The sequence below is a fragment of the Petromyzon marinus genome, chromosome 75 (assembly GCF_048934315.1).
Source record: "Petromyzon marinus isolate PM22_M1 ecotype Great Lakes invasive population chromosome 75, UKy_Petmar_22M1.pri1.0, whole genome shotgun sequence".
NCBI classification, from domain to species: domain Eukaryota; kingdom Metazoa; phylum Chordata; class Hyperoartia; order Petromyzontiformes; family Petromyzontidae; genus Petromyzon; species Petromyzon marinus.
In genome coordinates, this window is record NC_133741.1 from 3680610 (window position 1) to 3700422 (window position 19813).

Sequence of the window (19813 nt, forward strand, 5' to 3'; positions counted from 1 at the left end):
GGCTAACTAGCCGTTCAACTAGGTGGCTAACTAGCCGTTCAACTAGGTGGCTAACTAGCCGTTCAACTAGGTGGCTAACTAGCCGTTCAACTAGGTGGCTAACTAGCCGTTCAACTAGGTGGCTAACTAGCCGTTCAACTAGGTGGCTAACTAGCCGTTCAACTAGGTGGCTAACTAGCCGTTCAACTAGGTGGCTAACTAGCCGTTCAACTAGGTGGCTAACTAGCCGTTCAACTAGGTGGCTAACTAGCCGTTCAACTAGGTGGCTAACTAGCCGTTCAACTAGGTGGCTAACTAGCCGTTCAACTAGGTGGCTAACTAGCCGTTCAACTAGGTGGCTAACTAGCCGTTCAACTAGGTGGCTAACTAGCCGTTCAACTAGGTGGCTAACTAGCCGTTCAACTAGGTGGCTAACTAGCCGTTCAACTAGGTGGCTAACTAGCCGTTCAACTAGGTGGCTAACTAGCCGTTCAACTAGGTGGCTAACTAGCCGTTCAACTAGCTGGCTAACTAGCCGTTCAACTAGGTGGCTAACTACCTGGTTAACTAGGTGGCTAACGACCTGGTTAACTAGGTGGCTAACGACCTGGTTAACTAGGTGGCTAACTACCTGGTTAACTAGGTGGCTAACTACCTGGTTAACTAGGTGGCTAACTACCTGGTTAACTAGGTGGCTAACTACCTGTTTAACTAGGTGGCTAACTACCTGTTTAACTAGCTGGCTAACTACCTGTTTAACTAGCTGGCTAACTACCTGTTTAACTAGCTGGCTAACTACCTGTTTAACTAGCTGGCTAACTACCTGTTTAACTAGCTGGCTAACTACCTGTTTAACTAGCTGGCTAACTACCTGTTTAACTAGCTGGCTATCTGTTTAACTAGCTAAATAACTACCTGTTTAACTAGCTGGCTAACTACCTGTTTAACTAGCTGGCTAACTACCTGTTTAACTAGCTGGCTAACTATCTGTTTAACTAGCTGGCTAACTACCTGTTTAACTAGCTGGCTAACTACCTGTTTAACTAGCTGGCTAACTACCTGTTTAACTAGCTGGCTATCTGTTTAACTAGCTGGCTAACTAGCTGTTTAACTAGCTGGCTGACTATCTGTTTAACTAGCTGGCTGACTATCTGTTTAACTAGCTGGCTAACTAGCTGTTTAACTAGCTGGCTAACTAGCTGTTTAACTAGCTGGCTGACTATCTGTTTAACTAGCTGGCTAACTAGAGCCGGCTAACCCAGGCGGTGTGGGGTGGGGCTCACCGGCGAGGAGGTAGATGAAGCCGGCCGTGTAACAGATGCGGGTCTTGATTCGGGGCTCATTGCTGAGCACTCGCACGCAGTCGAGGCCCAGGATGAGGATGATGCAGGCGAAGCAGGCTAGGATGTCAGCGGTGAGGATGAGGGAGCGGGACAGCACGATCTTCACTGTGTGTGGGAGACAGCAAGATCTTCACTGTGTGTGTGGGAGACAGCAAGATCTTCACTGTGAGTGTGGGAGACAGCAAGATCTTCACTGTGTGTGTGGGAGAGTGGGAGACAGCAAGATCTTCACTGTGTGTGGGAGACAGTGGGAGACAGCAAGATCTTCACGGTGTGTGTGGGAGACAGCAAGATCTTCACGGTGTGTGGGAGACAGCAAGATCTTCACTGTGAGTGTGGGAGACAGCAAGATCTTCACTGTGAGTGTGGGAGACAGCAAGATCTTCACTGTGAGTGTGGGAGACAGCAAGATCTTCACTGTGAGTGTGGGAGACAGCAAGATCTTCACTGTGTGTGGGAGACAGTGGGAGACAGCAAGATCTTCACTGTGTGTGGGAGACAGCAAGATCTTCACTGTGTGTGGGAGACAGCAAGATCTTCACTGTGTGTGTGGGAGACAGCAAGATCTTCACTTTGAGTGTGGGAGACAGCAAGATCTTCACTGTGAGTGTGGGAGACAGCAAGATCTTCACTGTGTGTGGGAGACAGTGGGAGACAGCAAGATCTTCACTGTGTGTGGGAGACAGTGGGAGACAGCAAGATCTTCACTGTGTGTGGGAGACAGCAAGATCTTCACTGTGAGTGTGGGAGACAGCAAGATCTTCACTGTGAGTGTGGGAGACAGCAAGATCTTCACTGTGTGTGTGGGAGAGTGGGAGACAGCAAGATCTTCACTGTGTGTGGGAGACAGTGGGAGACAGCAAGATCTTCACTGTGTGTGTGGGAGACAGCAAGATCTTCACTGTGTGTGGGAGACAGCAAGATCTTCACTGTGTGTGTGTGAGACAGCAAGATCTTCACTGTGTGTGTGGGAGACAGCAAGATCTTCACTGTGTGTGTGGGAGACAGCAAGATCTTCACTGTGAGTGTGGGAGACAGCAAGATCGTCACTGTGAGAGTGGGAGACAGCAAGATCTTCACTGTGTGTGGGAGACAGTGGGAGACAGCAAGATCTTCACTGTGTGTGTGGGAGACAGTGGGAGACAGCAAGATCTTCACTGTGTGTGGGAGACAGCAAGATCTTCACTGTGAGTGTGGGAGACAGCAAGATCGTCACTGTGAGTGTGGGAGACAGCAAGATCTTCACTGTGAGTGTGGGAGACAGCAAGATCTTCACTGTGAGTGTGGGAGACAGCAAGATCTTCACTGTGTGTGGGAGACAGTGGGAGACAGCAAGATCTTCACTGTGTGTGGGAGACAGCAAGATCTTCACTGTGTGTGGGAGACAGCAAGATCTTCACTGTGTGTGTGGGAGACAGCAAGATCTTCACTTTGAGTGTGGGAGACAGCAAGATCTTCACTGTGTGTGGGAGACAGCAAGATCTTCACTGTGTGTGTGGGAGACAGCAAGATCTTCACTTTGAGTGTGGGAGACAGCAAGATCTTCACTGTGAGTGTGGGAGACAGCAAGATCTTCACTGTGTGTGTGGGAGACAGCAAGATCTTCACTGTGAGTGTGGGAGACAGCAAGATCTTCACTGTGTGTGGGAGACAGTGGGAGACAGCAAGATCTTCACTGTGTGTGGGAGACAGTGGGAGACAGCAAGATCTTCACTGTGTGTGGGAGACAGCAAGATCTTCACTGTGAGTGTGGGAGACAGCAAGATCTTCACTGTGAGTGTGGGAGACAGCAAGATCTTCACTGTGAGTGTGGGAGACAGCAAGATCTTCACTGTGAGTGTGGGAGACAGCAAGATCTTCACTGTGTGTGGGAGACAGTGGGAGACAGCAAGATCTTCACTGTGTGTGGGAGACAGCAAGATCTTCACTGTGTGTGGGAGACAGCAAGATCTTCACTGTGTGTGTGGGAGACAGCAAGATCTTCACTTTGAGTGTGGGAGACAGCAAGATCTTCACTGTGAGTGTGGGAGACAGCAAGATCTTCACTGTGTGTGGGAGACAGTGGGAGACAGCAAGATCTTCACTGTGTGTGTGGGAGACAGTGGGAGACAGCAAGATCTTCAATGTGTGTGGGAGACAGCAAGATCTTCACTGTGAGTGTGGGAGACAGCAAGATCTTCACTGTGAGTGTGGGAGACAGCAAGATCTTCACTGTGTGTGTGGGAGAGTGGGAGACAGCAAGATCTTCACTGTGTGTGGGAGACAGTGGGAGACAGCAAGATCTTCACTGTGTGTGTGGGAGACAGCAAGATCTTCACTGTGTGTGGGAGACAGCAAGATCTTCACTGTGTGTGTGTGAGACAGCAAGATCTTCACTGTGTGTGTGGGAGACAGCAAGATCTTCACTGTGTGTGTGGGAGACAGCAAGATCTTCACTGTGAGTGTGGGAGACAGCAAGATCGTCACTGTGAGAGTGGGAGACAGCAAGATCTTCACTGTGTGTGGGAGACAGTGGGAGACAGCAAGATCTTCACTGTGTGTGTGGGAGACAGTGGGAGACAGCAAGATCTTCACTGTGTGTGGGAGACAGCAAGATCTTCACTGTGAGTGTGGGAGACAGCAAGATCGTCACTGTGAGTGTGGGAGACAGCAAGATCTTCACTGTGAGTGTGGGAGACAGCAAGATCTTCACTGTGAGTGTGGGAGACAGCAAGATCTTCACTGTGTGTGGGAGACAGTGGGAGACAGCAAGATCTTCACTGTGTGTGGGAGACAGCAAGATCTTCACTGTGTGTGGGAGACAGCAAGATCTTCACTGTGTGTGTGGGAGACAGCAAGATCTTCACTTTGAGTGTGGGAGACAGCAAGATCTTCACTGTGAGTGTGGGAGACAGCAAGATCTTCACTGTGTGTGGGAGACAGTGGGAGACAGCAAGATCTTCACTGTGTGTGTGGGAGACAGTGGGAGACAGCAAGATCTTCACTGTGTGTGGGAGACAGCAAGATCTTCACTGTGAGTGTGGGAGACAGCAAGATCTTCACTGTGAGTGTGGGAGACAGCAAGATCTTCACTGTGTGTGTGGGAGAGTGGGAGACAGCAAGATCTTCACTGTGTGTGGGAGACAGTGGGAGACAGCAAGATCTTCACTGTGTGTGTGGGAGACAGCAAGATCTTCACTGTGTGTGGGAGACAGCAAGATCTTCACTGTGTGTGTGTGAGACAGCAAGATCTTCACTGTGTGTGTGGGGGACAGCAAGATCTTCACTGTGTGTGTGGGAGACAGCAAGATCTTCACTGTGAGTGTGGGAGACAGCAAGATCTTCACTGTGAGAGTGGGAGACAGCAAGATCTTCACTGTGTGTGGGAGACAGTGGGAGACAGCAAGATCTTCACTGTGTGTGTGGGAGACAGTGGGAGACAGCAAGATCTTCACTGTGTGTGGGAGACAGCAAGATCTTCACTGTGAGTGTGGGAGACAGCAAGATCTTCACTGTGAGTGTGGGAGACAGCAAGATCTTCACTGTGAGTGTGGGAGACAGCAAGATCTTCACTGTGAGTGTGGGAGACAGCAAGATCTTCACTGTGTGTGGGAGACAGTGGGAGACAGCAAGATCTTCACTGTGTGTGGGACAGCAAAATCTTCACTGTGTGTGGGAGACAGCAAGATCTTCACTGTGTGTGTGGGAGACAGCAAGATCTTCACTTTGAGTGTGGGAGACAGCAAGATCTTCACTGTGAGTGTGGGAGACAGCAAGATCTTCACTGTGTGTGGGAGACAGTGGGAGACAGCAAGATCTTCACTGTGTGTGTGGGAGACAGCAAGATCTTCACTGTGTGTGGGAGACAGCAAGATCTTCACTGTGAGTGTGGGAGACAGCAAGATCTTCACTGTGAGTGTGGGAGACAGCAAGATCTTCACTGTGAGTGTGGGAGACAGCAAGATCTTCACTGTGAGTGTGGGAGACAGCAAGATCTTCACTGTGTGTGGGAGACAGTGGGAGACAGCAAGATCTTCACTGTGTGTGGGAGACAGCAAGATATTCACTGTGAGTGTGGGAGACAGCAAGATCTTCACTGTGTGTGTGGGAGACAGCAAGATCTTCACTGTGAGTGTGGGAGACAGCAAGATCTTCACTGTGAGAGTGGGAGACAGCAAGATCTTCACTGTGTGTGGGAGACAGTGGGAGACAGCAAGATCTTCACTGTGTGTGTGGGAGACAGTGGGAGACAGCAAAATCTTCACTGTGTGTGGGAGACAGCAAGATCTTCACTGTGAGTGTGGGAGACAGCAAGATCTTCACTGTGAGTGTGGGAGACAGCAAGATCTTCACTGTGAGTGTGGGAGACAGCAAGATCTTCACTGTGAGTGTGGGAGACAGCAAGATCTTCACTGTGTGTGGGAGACAGTGGGAGACAGCAAGATCTTCACTGTGTGTGGGAGACAGCAAGATCTTCACTGTGTGTGGGAGACAGCAAGATCTTCACTGTGTGTGGGAGACAGCAAGATCTTCACTTTGAGTGTGGGAGACAGCAAGATCTTCACTGTGAGTGTGGGAGACAGCAAGATCTTCACTGCGTGTGTGGGAGACAGCAAGATCTTCACTGTGAGTGTGGGAGACAGCAAGATCTTCACTTTGAGTGTGGGAGACAGCAAGATCTTCACTGTGAGTGTGGGAGACAGCAAGATCTTCACTGTGTGTGGGAGACAGTGGGAGACAGCAAGATCTTCACTGTGTGTGTGGGAGACAGTGGGAGACAGCAAGATCTTCACTGTGTGTGGGAGACAGCAAGATCTTCACTGTGAGTGTGGGAGACAGCAAGATCTTCACTGTGAGTGTGGGAGACAGCAAGATCTTCACTGTGAGTATGGGAGACAGCAAGATCTTCACTGTGAGTGTGGGAGACAGCAAGATCTTCACTGTGTGTGGGAGACAGTGGGAGACAGCAAGATCTTCACTGTGTGCGTGGGAGACAGTGGGAGACAGCAAGATCTTCACTGTGTGTGGGAGACAGAAAGATCTTCACTGTGAGTGTGGGAGACAGCAAGATCTTCACTGTGAGTGTGGGAGACAGCAAGATCTTCACTGTGAGTGTGGGAGACAGCAAGATCTTCACTGTGAGTGTGGGAGACAGCAAGATCTTCACTGTGTGTGGGAGACAGCAAGATCTTCACTGTGAGTGTGGGAGACAGCAAGATCTTCACTGTGTGTGTGGGAGACAGCAAGATCTTCACTGTGAGTGTGGGAGACAGTGGGAGACAGCAAGATCTTCACTGTGTGTGTGGGAGACAGTGGGAGACAGCAAGATCTTCACTGTGTGTGGGAGACAGCAAGATCTTCACTGTGAGTGTGGGAGACAGCAAGATCTTCACTGTGAGTGTGGGAGACAGCAAGATCTTCACTGTGAGTATGGGAGACAGCAAGATCTTCACTGTGAGTGTGGGAGACAGCAAGATCTTCACTGTGTGTGGGAGACAGTGGGAGACAGCAAGATCTTCACTGTGTGCGTGGGAGACAGTGGGAGACAGCAAGATCTTCACTGTGTGTGGGAGACAGAAAGATCTTCACTGTGAGTGTGGGAGACAGCAAGATCTTCACTGTGAGTGTGGGAGACAGCAAGATCTTCACTGTGAGTGTGGGAGACAGCAAGATCTTCACTGTGTGTGGGAGACAGCAAGATCTTCACTGTGAGTGTGGGAGACAGCAAGATCTTCACTGTGTGTGTGGGAGACAGCAAGATCTTCACTGTGAGTGTGGGAGACAGCAAGATCTTCACTGTGTGTGGGAGACAGTGGGAGACAGCAAGATCTTCACTGTGTGTGGGAGACAGTGGGAGACAGCAAGATCTTCACTGTGTGTGGGAGACAGCAAGATCTTCACTGTGAGTGTGGGAGACAGCAAGATCTTCACTGTGAGTGTGGGAGACAGCAAGATCTTCACTGTGAGTGTGGGAGACAGCAAGATCTTCACTGTGAGTGTGGGAGACAGCAAGATCTTCACTGTGTGTGGGAGACAGTGGGAGACAGCAAGATCTTCACTGTGTGTGGGAGACAGCAAGATCTTCACTGTGAGTGTGGGAGACAGCAAGATCTTCACTGTGTGTGGGGGGCAGTGGGAGACAGCAAGATCTTCACTGTGTGTGTGGGAGACAGTGGGAGACAGCAAGATCTTCACTGTGTGTGGGAGACAGCAAGATCTTCACTGTGAGTGTGGGAGAGAGCAAGATCTTCACTGTGAGTGTGGGAGACAGCAGGATCTTCACTGTGAGTGAGGGAGACAGCAAGATCTTCACTGTGAGTGTGGGAAACAGTGTGAGACAGCAAGATCTTCACTGTGTGTGTGGGAGACAGTGGGAGACAGCAAGATCTTCACTGTGAGTGTGGGAGACAGCAAGATCTTCACTGTGTGGGAGACAGTGGGAGACAGCAATATCTTCACTGTGTGTGGGAGACAGCAAGATCTTCACTGTGTGTGGGAGACAGCAAGATCTTCACTGTGTGTGTGGGAGACAGCAAGATCTTCACTTTGAGTGTGGAAGACAGCAAGATCTTCACTGTGAGTGTGGGAGACAGCAAGATCTTCACTGTGTGTGGGAGACAGTGGGAGACAGCAAGATCTTCACTGTGTGTGTGGGAGACAGTGGGAGACAGCAAGATCTTCACTGTGTGTGGGAGACAGCAAGATCTTCACTGTGAGTGTGGGAGACAGCAAGATCTTCACTGTGAGTGTGGGAGACAGCAAGATCTTCACTGTGAGTGTGGGAGACAGCAAGATCTTCACTGTGAGTGTGGGAGACAGCAAGATCTTCACTGTGTGTGGGAGACAGTGGGAGACAGCAAGATCTTCACTGTGTGTGGGAGACAGCAAGATCTTCACTGAGTGTGGGAGACAGCAAGATCTTCACTGTGTGTGTGGGAGACAGCAAGATCTTTACTGTGAGTGTGGGAGACAGCAAGATCTTCACTGTGAGAGTGGGAGACAGCAAGATCTTCACTGTGTGTGGGAGACAGTGGGAGACAGCAAGATCTTCACTGTGTGCGGGAGACAGTGGGAGACAGCAAGATCTTCACTGTGTGTCGGAGACAGCAAGATCTTCACTGTGAGTGTGGGAGACAGCAAGATCTTCACTGTGAGTGTGGGAGACAGCAAGATCTTCACTGTGAGTGTGGGAGACAGCAAGATCTTCACTGTGAGTGTGGGAGACAGCAAGATCTTCACTGTGTGTGGGAGACAGTGGGAGACAGCAAGATCTTCACTGTGTGTGGGAGACAGCAAGATCTTCACTGTGAGTGTGGGAGACAGCAAGATCTTCACTGTGTGTGGGGGGCAGTGGGAGACAGCAAGATCTTCACTGTGTGTGTGTGGGAGACAGTGGGAGACAGCAAGATCTTCACTGTGTGTGGGAGACAGCAAGATCTTCACTGAGTGTGGGAGAGAGCAAGATCTTCACTGTGAGTGTGGGAGACAGCAGGATCTTCACTGTGAGTGTGGGAGACAGCAAGATCTTCACTGTGAGTGAGGGAGACAGCAAGATCTTCACTGTGAGTGTGGGAAACAGTGTGAGACAGCAAGATCTTCACTGTGTGTGTGGGAGACAGTGGGAGACAGCAAGATCTTCACTGTGTGTGTGGGAGACAGTGGGAGACAGCAAGATCTTCACTGTGTGTGTGGGAGACAGTGGGAGACAGCAAGATCTTCACTGTGAGTGAGGGAGACAGCAAGATCTTCACTGTGAGTGTGGGAGACAGCAAGATCTTCACTGTGTGTGGGAGACAGCAAGATCTTCACTGTGTGTGGGAGACAGTGGGAGACAGCAAGATCTTCACTGTGTGTGGGAGACAGCAAGATCTTCACTGTGAGTGTGGGAGACAGCAAGATCTTCACTGTGTGTGGGGGGCAGTGGGAGACAGCAAGATCTTCACTGTGTGTGTGTGGGAGACAGTGGGAGACAGCAAGATCTTCACTGTGTGTGGGAGACAGCAAGATCTTCACTGAGTGTGGGAGAGAGCAAGATCTTCACTGTGAGTGTGGGAGACAGCAGGATCTTCACTGTGAGTGTGGGAGACAGCAAGATCTTCACTGTGAGTGAGGGAGACAGCAAGATCTTCACTGTGAGTGTGGGAAACAGTGTGAGACAGCAAGATCTTCACTGTGTGTGTGGGAGACAGTGGGAGACAGCAAGATCTTCACTGTGTGTGTGGGAGACAGTGGGAGACAGCAAGATCTTCACTGTGTGCGTGGGAGACAGTGGGAGACAGCAAGATCTTCACTGTGTGTGGGAGACAGAAAGATCTTCACTGTGAGTGTGGGAGACAGCAAGATCTTCACTGTGAGTGTGGGAGACAGCAAGATCTTCACTGTGAGTGTGGGAGACAGCAAGATCTTCACTGTGAGTGTGGGAGACAGCAAGATCTTCACTGTGTGTGGGAGACAGCAAGATCTTCACTGTGAGTGTGGGAGACAGCAAGATCTTCACTGTGTGTGTGGGAGACAGCAAGATCTTCACTGTGAGTGTGGGAGACAGTGGGAGACAGCAAGATCTTCACTGTGTGTGTGGGAGACAGTGGGAGACAGCAAGATCTTCACTGTGTGTGGGAGACAGCAAGATCTTCACTGTGAGTGTGGGAGACAGCAAGATCTTCACTGTGAGTGTGGGAGACAGCAAGATCTTCACTGTGAGTATGGGAGACAGCAAGATCTTCACTGTGAGTGTGGGAGACAGCAAGATCTTCACTGTGTGTGGGAGACAGTGGGAGACAGCAAGATCTTCACTGTGTGCGTGGGAGACAGTGGGAGACAGCAAGATCTTCACTGTGTGTGGGAGACAGAAAGATCTTCACTGTGAGTGTGGGAGACAGCAAGATCTTCACTGTGAGTGTGGGAGACAGCAAGATCTTCACTGTGAGTGTGGGAGACAGCAAGATCTTCACTGTGTGTGGGAGACAGCAAGATCTTCACTGTGAGTGTGGGAGACAGCAAGATCTTCACTGTGTGTGTGGGAGACAGCAAGATCTTCACTGTGAGTGTGGGAGACAGCAAGATCTTCACTGTGTGTGGGAGACAGTGGGAGACAGCAAGATCTTCACTGTGTGTGGGAGACAGTGGGAGACAGCAAGATCTTCACTGTGTGTGGGAGACAGCAAGATCTTCACTGTGAGTGTGGGAGACAGCAAGATCTTCACTGTGAGTGTGGGAGACAGCAAGATCTTCACTGTGAGTGTGGGAGACAGCAAGATCTTCACTGTGAGTGTGGGAGACAGCAAGATCTTCACTGTGTGTGGGAGACAGTGGGAGACAGCAAGATCTTCACTGTGTGTGGGAGACAGCAAGATCTTCACTGTGAGTGTGGGAGACAGCAAGATCTTCACTGTGTGTGGGGGGCAGTGGGAGACAGCAAGATCTTCACTGTGTGTGTGGGAGACAGTGGGAGACAGCAAGATCTTCACTGTGTGTGGGAGACAGCAAGATCTTCACTGTGAGTGTGGGAGAGAGCAAGATCTTCACTGTGAGTGTGGGAGACAGCAGGATCTTCACTGTGAGTGAGGGAGACAGCAAGATCTTCACTGTGAGTGTGGGAAACAGTGTGAGACAGCAAGATCTTCACTGTGTGTGTGGGAGACAGTGGGAGACAGCAAGATCTTCACTGTGAGTGTGGGAGACAGCAAGATCTTCACTGTGTGGGAGACAGTGGGAGACAGCAATATCTTCACTGTGTGTGGGAGACAGCAAGATCTTCACTGTGTGTGGGAGACAGCAAGATCTTCACTGTGTGTGTGGGAGACAGCAAGATCTTCACTTTGAGTGTGGAAGACAGCAAGATCTTCACTGTGAGTGTGGGAGACAGCAAGATCTTCACTGTGTGTGGGAGACAGTGGGAGACAGCAAGATCTTCACTGTGTGTGTGGGAGACAGTGGGAGACAGCAAGATCTTCACTGTGTGTGGGAGACAGCAAGATCTTCACTGTGAGTGTGGGAGACAGCAAGATCTTCACTGTGAGTGTGGGAGACAGCAAGATCTTCACTGTGAGTGTGGGAGACAGCAAGATCTTCACTGTGAGTGTGGGAGACAGCAAGATCTTCACTGTGTGTGGGAGACAGTGGGAGACAGCAAGATCTTCACTGTGTGTGGGAGACAGCAAGATCTTCACTGAGTGTGGGAGACAGCAAGATCTTCACTGTGTGTGTGGGAGACAGCAAGATCTTTACTGTGAGTGTGGGAGACAGCAAGATCTTCACTGTGAGAGTGGGAGACAGCAAGATCTTCACTGTGTGTGGGAGACAGTGGGAGACAGCAAGATCTTCACTGTGTGCGGGAGACAGTGGGAGACAGCAAGATCTTCACTGTGTGTCGGAGACAGCAAGATCTTCACTGTGAGTGTGGGAGACAGCAAGATCTTCACTGTGAGTGTGGGAGACAGCAAGATCTTCACTGTGAGTGTGGGAGACAGCAAGATCTTCACTGTGAGTGTGGGAGACAGCAAGATCTTCACTGTGTGTGGGAGACAGTGGGAGACAGCAAGATCTTCACTGTGTGTGGGAGACAGCAAGATCTTCACTGTGAGTGTGGGAGACAGCAAGATCTTCACTGTGTGTGGGGGGCAGTGGGAGACAGCAAGATCTTCACTGTGTGTGTGTGGGAGACAGTGGGAGACAGCAAGATCTTCACTGTGTGTGGGAGACAGCAAGATCTTCACTGAGTGTGGGAGAGAGCAAGATCTTCACTGTGAGTGTGGGAGACAGCAGGATCTTCACTGTGAGTGTGGGAGACAGCAAGATCTTCACTGTGAGTGAGGGAGACAGCAAGATCTTCACTGTGAGTGTGGGAAACAGTGTGAGACAGCAAGATCTTCACTGTGTGTGTGGGAGACAGTGGGAGACAGCAAGATCTTCACTGTGTGTGTGGGAGACAGTGGGAGACAGCAAGATCTTCACTGTGTGTGTGGGAGACAGTGGGAGACAGCAAGATCTTCACTGTGAGTGAGGGAGACAGCAAGATCTTCACTGTGAGTGTGGGAGACAGCAAGATCTTCACTGTGTGTGGGAGACAGCAAGATCTTCACTGTGTGTGTGGGAGACAGTGGGAGACAGCAAGATCTTCACTGTGTGTGGGAGACAGCAAGATCTTCACTGTGAGTGTGGGAGACAGCAAGATCTTCACTGTGTGTGGGAGACAGTGGGAGACAGCAAGATCTTCACTGTGTGTGTGGGAGACAGTGGGAGACAGCAAGATCTTCACTGTGTGTGGGAGACAGCAAGATATTCACTGTGAGTGTGGGAGACAGCAAGATCTTCACTGTGAGTGTGGGAGACAGCAAGATCTTCACTGTGAGTGTGGAAGACAGTGTGAGACAGCAAGATCTTCACTGTGAGTGTGGGAGACAGCAAGATCTTCACTGTGTGTGAGGGAGACAGTGGGAGACAGCAAGATCTTCACTGTGTGTGTGGGAGACAGCAAGATCTTCACTGTGTGTGGGAGACAGCAAGATCTTCACTGTGAGTGTGGGAGAGAGCAAGATCTTCACTGTGAGTGTGGGAGACAGCAGGATCTTCACTGTGAGTGTGGGAGACAGCAAGATCTTCACTGTGAGTGAGGGAGACAGCAAGATCTTCACTGAGAGTGTGGGAAACAGTGTGAGACAGCAAGATCTTCACTGTGTGTGTGGGAGACAGTGGGAGACAGCAAGATCTTCACTGTGTGTGTGGGAGACAGTGGGAGACAGCAAGATCTTCACTGTGTGTGTGGGAGACAGTGGGAGACAGCAAGATCTTCACTGTGAGTGAGGGAGACAGCAAGATCTTCACTGTGAGTGTGGGAGACAGCAAGATCTTCACTGTGTGTGGGAGACAGCAAGATCTTCACTGTGTGTGTGGGAGACAGTGGGAGACAGCAAGATCTTCACTGTGAGTGTGGGAGACAGCAATATCTTCACTGTGTGTGGGAGACAGTGGGAGACAGCAAGATCTTCACTGTGTGTGGGAGACAGCAAGATCTTCACTGTGTGTGGGAGACAGCAAGATATTCACTGTGAGTGTGGGAGACAGCAAGATCTTCACTGTGAGTGTGGGAGACAGCAAGATCTTCACTGTGAGTGTGGGAGACAGCAAGATCTTCACTGTGAGTGTGGGAGACAGCAAGATCTTCACTGTGAGTGTGGAAGACAGTGTGAGACAGCAACATCTTCACTGTGAGTGTGGGAGACAGCAAGATCTTCACTGTGTGTGGGAGACAGCAAGATCTTCACTGTGTGTGTGGGAGACAGTGGGAGACAGCAAGATCTTCACTGTGTGTGGGAGACAGCAAGATCTTCACTGTGAGTGTGGGAGACAGCAAGATCTTCACTGTGTGTGTGGGAGACAGCAAGATCTTCACTTTGAGTGTGGGTGACAGCAATATCTTCACTGTGAGTGTGGGAGACAGCAAGATCTTCACTGTGTGTGTGGGAGACAGCAAGATCTTCACTGTGTGTATGGGAGACAGCAAAATCTTCACTTTGAGTGTGGGAGACAGCAAGATCTTCACTGTGAGTGTGGGAGACAGCAAGATCTTCACTGTGTGTGGGAGACAGTGGGAGACAGCAAGATCTTCACTGTGTGTGTGGGAGACAGTGGGAGACAGCAAGATCTTCACTGTGTGTGTGGGAGACAGTGGGAGACAGCAAGATCTTCACTGTGTGTGGGAGACAGCAAGATCTTCACTGTGAGTGTGGGAGACAGCAAGATCTTCACTGTGTGTGGGGGGCAGTGGGAGACAGCAAGATCTTCACTGTGTGTGTGGGAGACAGTGGGAGACAGCAAGATCTTCACTGTGTGTGGGAGACAGCAAGATCTTCACTGAGTGTGGGAGAGAGCAAGATCTTCACTGTGAGTGTGGGAGACAGCAGGATCTTCACTGTGAGTGTGGGAGACAGCAAGATCTTCACTGTGGGTGAGGGAGACAGCAAGATCTTCACTGTGAGTGTGGGAAACAGTGTGAGACAGCAAGATCTTCACTGTGTGTGTGGGAGACAGTGTGAGACAGCAAGATCTTCACTGTGTGTGTGGGAGACAGTGGGAGACAGCAAGATCTTCACTGTGTGTGGGGGAGACAGTGGGAGACAGCAAGATCTTCACTGTGAGTGAGGGAGACAGCAAGATCTTCACTGTGAGTGTGGGAGACAGCAAGATCTTCACTGTGTGTGGGAGACAGCAAGATCTTCACTGTGTGTGTGGGAGACAGTGGGAGACAGCAAGATCTTCACTGTGTGTGGGAGACAGCAAGATCTTCACTGTGAGTGTGGGAGACAGCAAGATCTTCACTGTGTGTGGGAGACAGTGGGAGACAGCAAGATCTTCACTGTGTGTGTGGGAGACAGTGGGAGACAGCAAGATCTTCACTGTGTGTGGGAGACAGCAAGATATTCACTGTGAGTGTGGGAGACAGCAAGATCTTCACTGTGAGTGTGGGAGACAGCAAGATCTTCACTGTGAGTGTGGGAGACAGCAAGATCTTCACTGTGAGTGTGGAAGACAGTGTGAGACAGCAAGATCTTCACTGTGAGTGTCGGAGACAGCAAGATCTTCACTGTGTGTGAGGGAGACAGTGGGAGACAGCAAGATCTTCACTGTGTGTGTGGGAGACAGCAAGATCTTCACTGTGTGTGGGAGACAGCAAGATCTTCACTGTGAGTGTGGGAGAGAGCAAGATCTTCACTGTGAGTGTGGGAGACAGCAGGATCTTCACTGTGAGTGTGGGAGACAGCAAGATCTTCACTGTGAGTGAGGGAGACAGCAAGATCTTCACTGAGAGTGTGGGAAACAGTGTGAGACAGCAAGATCTTCACTGTGTGTGTGGGAGACAGTGGGAGACAGCAAGATCTTCACTGTGTGTGTGGGAGACAGTGGGAGACAGCAAGATCTTCACTGTGTGTGTGGGAGACAGTGGGAGACAGCAAGATCTTCACTGTGAGTGAGGGAGACAGCAAGATCTTCACTGTGAGTGTGGGAGACAGCAAGATCTTCACTGTGTGTGGGAAACAGCAAGATCTTCACTGTGTGTGTGGGAGACAGTGGGAGACAGCAAGATCTTCACTGTGAGTGTGGGAGACAGCAATATCTTCACTGTGTGTGGGAGACAGTAGGAGACAGCAAGATCTTCACTGTGTGTGGGAGACAGCAAGATCTTCACTGTGTGTGGGAGACAGCAAGATATTCACTGTGAGTGTGGGAGACAGCAAGATCTTCACTGTGAGTGTGGGAGACAGCAAGATCTTCACTGTGAGTGTGGGAGACAGCAAGATCTTCACTGTGAGTGTGGGAGACAGCAAGATCTTCACTGTGAGTGTGGAAGACAGTGTGAGACAGCAAGATCTTCACTGTGAGTGTGGGAGACAGCAAGATCTTCACTGTGTGTGGGAGACAGCAAGATCTTCACTGTGTGTGTGGGAGACAGTGGGAGACAGCAAGATCTTCACTGTGTGTGGGAGACAGCAAGATCTTCACTGTGAGTGTGGGAGACAGCAAGATCTTCACTGTGTGTGTGGGAGACAGCAAGATCTTCACTTTGAGTGTGGGAGACAGCAATATCTTCACTGTGAGTGTGGGAGACAGCAAGATCTTCACTGTGTGTGTGGGAGACAGCAAGATCTTCACTGTGTGTGTGGGAGACAGCAAAATCTTCACTTTGAGTGTGGGAGACAGCAAGATCTTCACTGTGAGTGTGGGAGACAGCAAGATCTTCACTGTGTGGGAGACAGTGGGAGACAGCAAGATCTTCACTGTGTGTGTGGGAGACAGTGGGAGACAGCAAGATCTTCACTGTGTGTGTGGGAGACAGTGGGAGACAGCAAGATCTTCACTGTGTGTGGGAGACAGCAAGATCTTCACTGTGAGTGTGGGAGACAGCAAGATCTTCACTGTGAGTGTGGGAGACAGCAAGATCTTCACTGTGAGTGTGGGAGACAGCAAGATCGTCACTGTGAGTGTGGGAGACAGCAAGATCTTCACTGTGAGTGTGGGAGACAGCAAGATCTTCACTGTGTGTGGGAGACAGCAAGATCTTCACTGTGTGGGAGACAGCAATATCTTCACTGTGAGTGTGGGAGACAGCAAGATCTTCACTGTGTGTGTGGGAGACAGCAAGATCTTCACTGTGTGTGTGGGAGACAGCAAGATCTTTACTGTGAGTGTGGGAGACAGCAAGATCTTCACTGTGAGTGTGGGAGACAGCAAGATCTTCACTGTGAGTGTGGGAGACAGCAAGATCTTCACTGTGTGTGTGGGAGACAGCAAGATCTTCACTGTGTGTGTGGGAGACAGCAAGATCTTCACTGTGAGTGTGGGAGACAGCAAGATCTTCACTGTGAGTGTGGGAGACAGCAAGATCTTCACTGTGTGTGTGGGAGACAGCAAGATCTTCACTGTGTGTGTGGGAGACAGCAAGATCTTCACTGTGAGTGTGGGAGACAGTGGGAGACAGCAAGATCTTCAGTGAGTGTGTGAGACAGCAAGATCTTCACTGCTAAGTTTTTACACGCAGACACACACAGATACATAGAGACATCCATGGTGGTTGTTGTGGTTGTTGTGGTGGTGGTGGTTGTGGTGGTTGTTGTGGTGGTGGTTGTGGTGGTTGTGGTGGTTGTTGTGGTGGTGGTTGTTGTGGTGGTGGTTGTGGTGGTGGTTGTTGTGGTGGTTGTTGTGGTTGTGGTTGTTGTTGTGGTGGTTGTTGTGGTGGTGGTGGTTGTTGTGGTGGTTGTGGTTGTTGTGGTGGTTGTGGTTGTTGTTGTAGTTGTTGTGGTTGTTGTGGTGGTGGTTGTTGTGGTGGTGGTTGTTGTGGTTGTTGTTGTGGTGGTTGTTGTTGTGGTGGTGGTTGTTGTGGTTGTTGTGGTGGTGGTTGTTGTGGTGGTAGTTGCTGCCGTGGTTGTTGTGGTGGTTGTTGTGGTTGTTGTGGTGGTGATGGTTGTTGTAGTTGTTGTGGTGGTTGTGGTGGTGGTTGTTGTGGTGGTGGTTGTTGTTGTGGTCGTTGTGGTGGTTGTTGTGGTTGTTTTGGTGGTTCATGTGGTGGTGGTTGTGGTGGTTGTGGTGGTGGTTTTTGTAGTTGTTGTGGTGGTTGTTGTTGTGGTTGTTGTGGTTGTTGTGGTGGTTGTTGTGGTTGTTTTGGTGGTTCATGTGGTGGTGGTTGTGGTGGTGGTTGTTGTAGTTGTTGTGTTGGTTGTTGTTATGGTGGTTGTGGTGGTTGTGGTTGTTGTAGTTGTTGTGGTTGTGGTGGTGGCTGTTGTAGTTGTTGTGGTGGTAGTTGTTGTGGTGGTTGTGGTGGTTGTGGTTGTTGTGGTGGTTGTGGTTGAGTGGTGGTTGTTGTAGTTGTTGTTGTGGTGGTTGTGGTGGTTGTTGTAGTTGTTGTAATTGTGGTGGTTGTAGTTGTTGTGGTTGTTGTGGTTGTTGTGGTTGTTGTTGTGGTTGTTGTTGCGGTGATTGTGATTGTGGTTGTTGTGGTGGTTGTAGTGGTGGTTGTGGTGGTGGTTGTTGTGGTTGTGGTGGTTGTGGTTGTTGTGGTGGTTGTAGTTGTGGTGGTTGTTGTGGTTGTTGTGGTGGTTGTTGTGGTGGTTGTTGTGGTTGTTGTGGTGGTTGTAGTTGTGGTGGTTGTAGTTGTGGTGGTTGGTGGTTGTTGTGGTGGTTGTGGTTGTTGTGGTGTTTGTTGTTGTTGTGGTGGTTGTGGTGGTGGTTGTTGTGGTGGTGGTTGTTGTGGTGGTTGTTGTAGTTGTGGTTGCTGTGGTGGTTGTAGTTGTTGTGGTGGTTGTAGTTGTTGTAGTTGTGGTGGTTGTGGTTGTTGTGGTGGTTGTTGTGGTGGTTGTGGTGGTTGTTGTTGTTGTTGTGGTTGTTGTAGTTGTGGTGGTTGTGGTTGTTGTGGTGGTTGTTGTTGTGGTTGTGGTAGTGGTTGTGTACTCACGTGGGTGCTCTGCCAGTATAGAGTCGAACTGGTCACAGGTGCGGATGCCATCGAAGGCGTTGGTCACACACTCCCACCACAGCCCACGGCACTTCTGGCTCACCTGGACACACGGCGGGGACAGCGGGGACACGGCGGGGACACGGCAGGGACAGCGGGGACAGCGGGGAGACACAGCAGAGACAGTGGGGAGACACAGCAGAGACAGCGGGGAGACACAGCGGGGAGACAGCGGGGAGACACAGCAGAGACAGCGGGGAGACACAGCAGAGACAGCGGGGAGACACAGCAGAGACAGCGGGGAGACACAGCAGAGACAGCGGGGAGACACAGCAGAGACAGCGGGGAGACACAGCAGAGACAGCGGGGAGACACAGCAGAGACAGCGGGGAGACACAGCAGAGACAGCGGGGAGACACAGCAGAGACAGCGGGGAGACACAGCGGGGAGACAGCAGGGACAACGGGGAGACAGCAGGGACAGCGGGGAGACAGCAGGGACAGCGGGGAGACAGCAGGGACAGCGGGGAGACACAGCAGAGACTCAGTCACCCAGACAGCCACCCACCTACTCACTCGCCCACTCACCCTGTCACTCACTCGGTCACATACTCACCCTGTCACTCACCCACCCACTCACTCACCCACCCACTCACCCACCCACTCACCCACCCACTCACTCACCCACCCACTCACCCACCCACTCACCCACCCACCCACTCAACCACCCACTCACCCACCCACCCACTCAACCACCCACTCACCCACCCACTCACCCACCCACCCACTCAACCACCCACCCACCCACTCACTCACCCACCCACTCACCCACCCACTCACCCACCCACTCACTCACCCACCCACTCACCCACCCACTCACTCACCCACCCACTCACCCACCCACTCACCCACCCACCCACTCAACCACCCACTCACCCACCCACTCACCCACCCACCCACTCAACCACCCACCCACCCACTCACTCACCCACCCACTCACCCACCCACTCAACCACCCACCCACCCACTCAACCACCCACCCACCCAATCTCCCACCCACCCAATCTCCCACCCACCCACTCAACCACCCACCCACCCACCCAATCTCCCACCCACCCACCCACCCTTAAAATCACACCAACGCGGCCGTGAAAGGAGAGAGGGGCGGGGAGGATGGGTGTCCGATTTGGCTCAAAGCTGCTGCTGGAGATGAGGAATCACCACCAGTGGTGCTACTAGAGATGAGGAATCACCACCAGTGGTGGTGCTAGAGATGAGGAATCACCACCAGTGGTGCTACTAGAGATGAGGAATCACCACCAGTGGTGCTACTAGAGATGAGGAATCACCACCAGTGGTGCTACTAGAGATGAGGAATCACCACCAGTGGTGCTACTAGAGATGAGGAATCACCACCAGTGGTGGTGCTAGAGATGAGGAATCACCACCAGTGGTGGTGCTAGAGATGAGGAATCACCACCAGTGGTGCTACTAGAGATGAGGAATCACCACCAGTGGTGGTGCTACTAGAGATGAGGAATCACCACCAGTGGTGGTGCTAGAGATGA

The 19813-nt window shown here is 51.1% G+C and overlaps 1 protein-coding gene across 1 annotated transcript in view; it reads right to left on the reverse strand.

Moving 5' to 3' along the window:
- The window catches only part of CLDN16 (claudin 16), a 61946-nt gene that overhangs the window by 7984 nt on the left and 34149 nt on the right, over positions 1-19813 (reverse strand). Inside the window, exons 2-3 of the mRNA XM_076056270.1 lie at positions 18247-18349; positions 1263-1427 (exon numbers count right to left, since the gene is read on the reverse strand). Coding sequence (XP_075912385.1) covers positions 1263-1427; positions 18247-18349 — 268 coding nt within the window. The remainder of the gene's footprint in view (positions 1-1262; positions 1428-18246; positions 18350-19813) is intronic.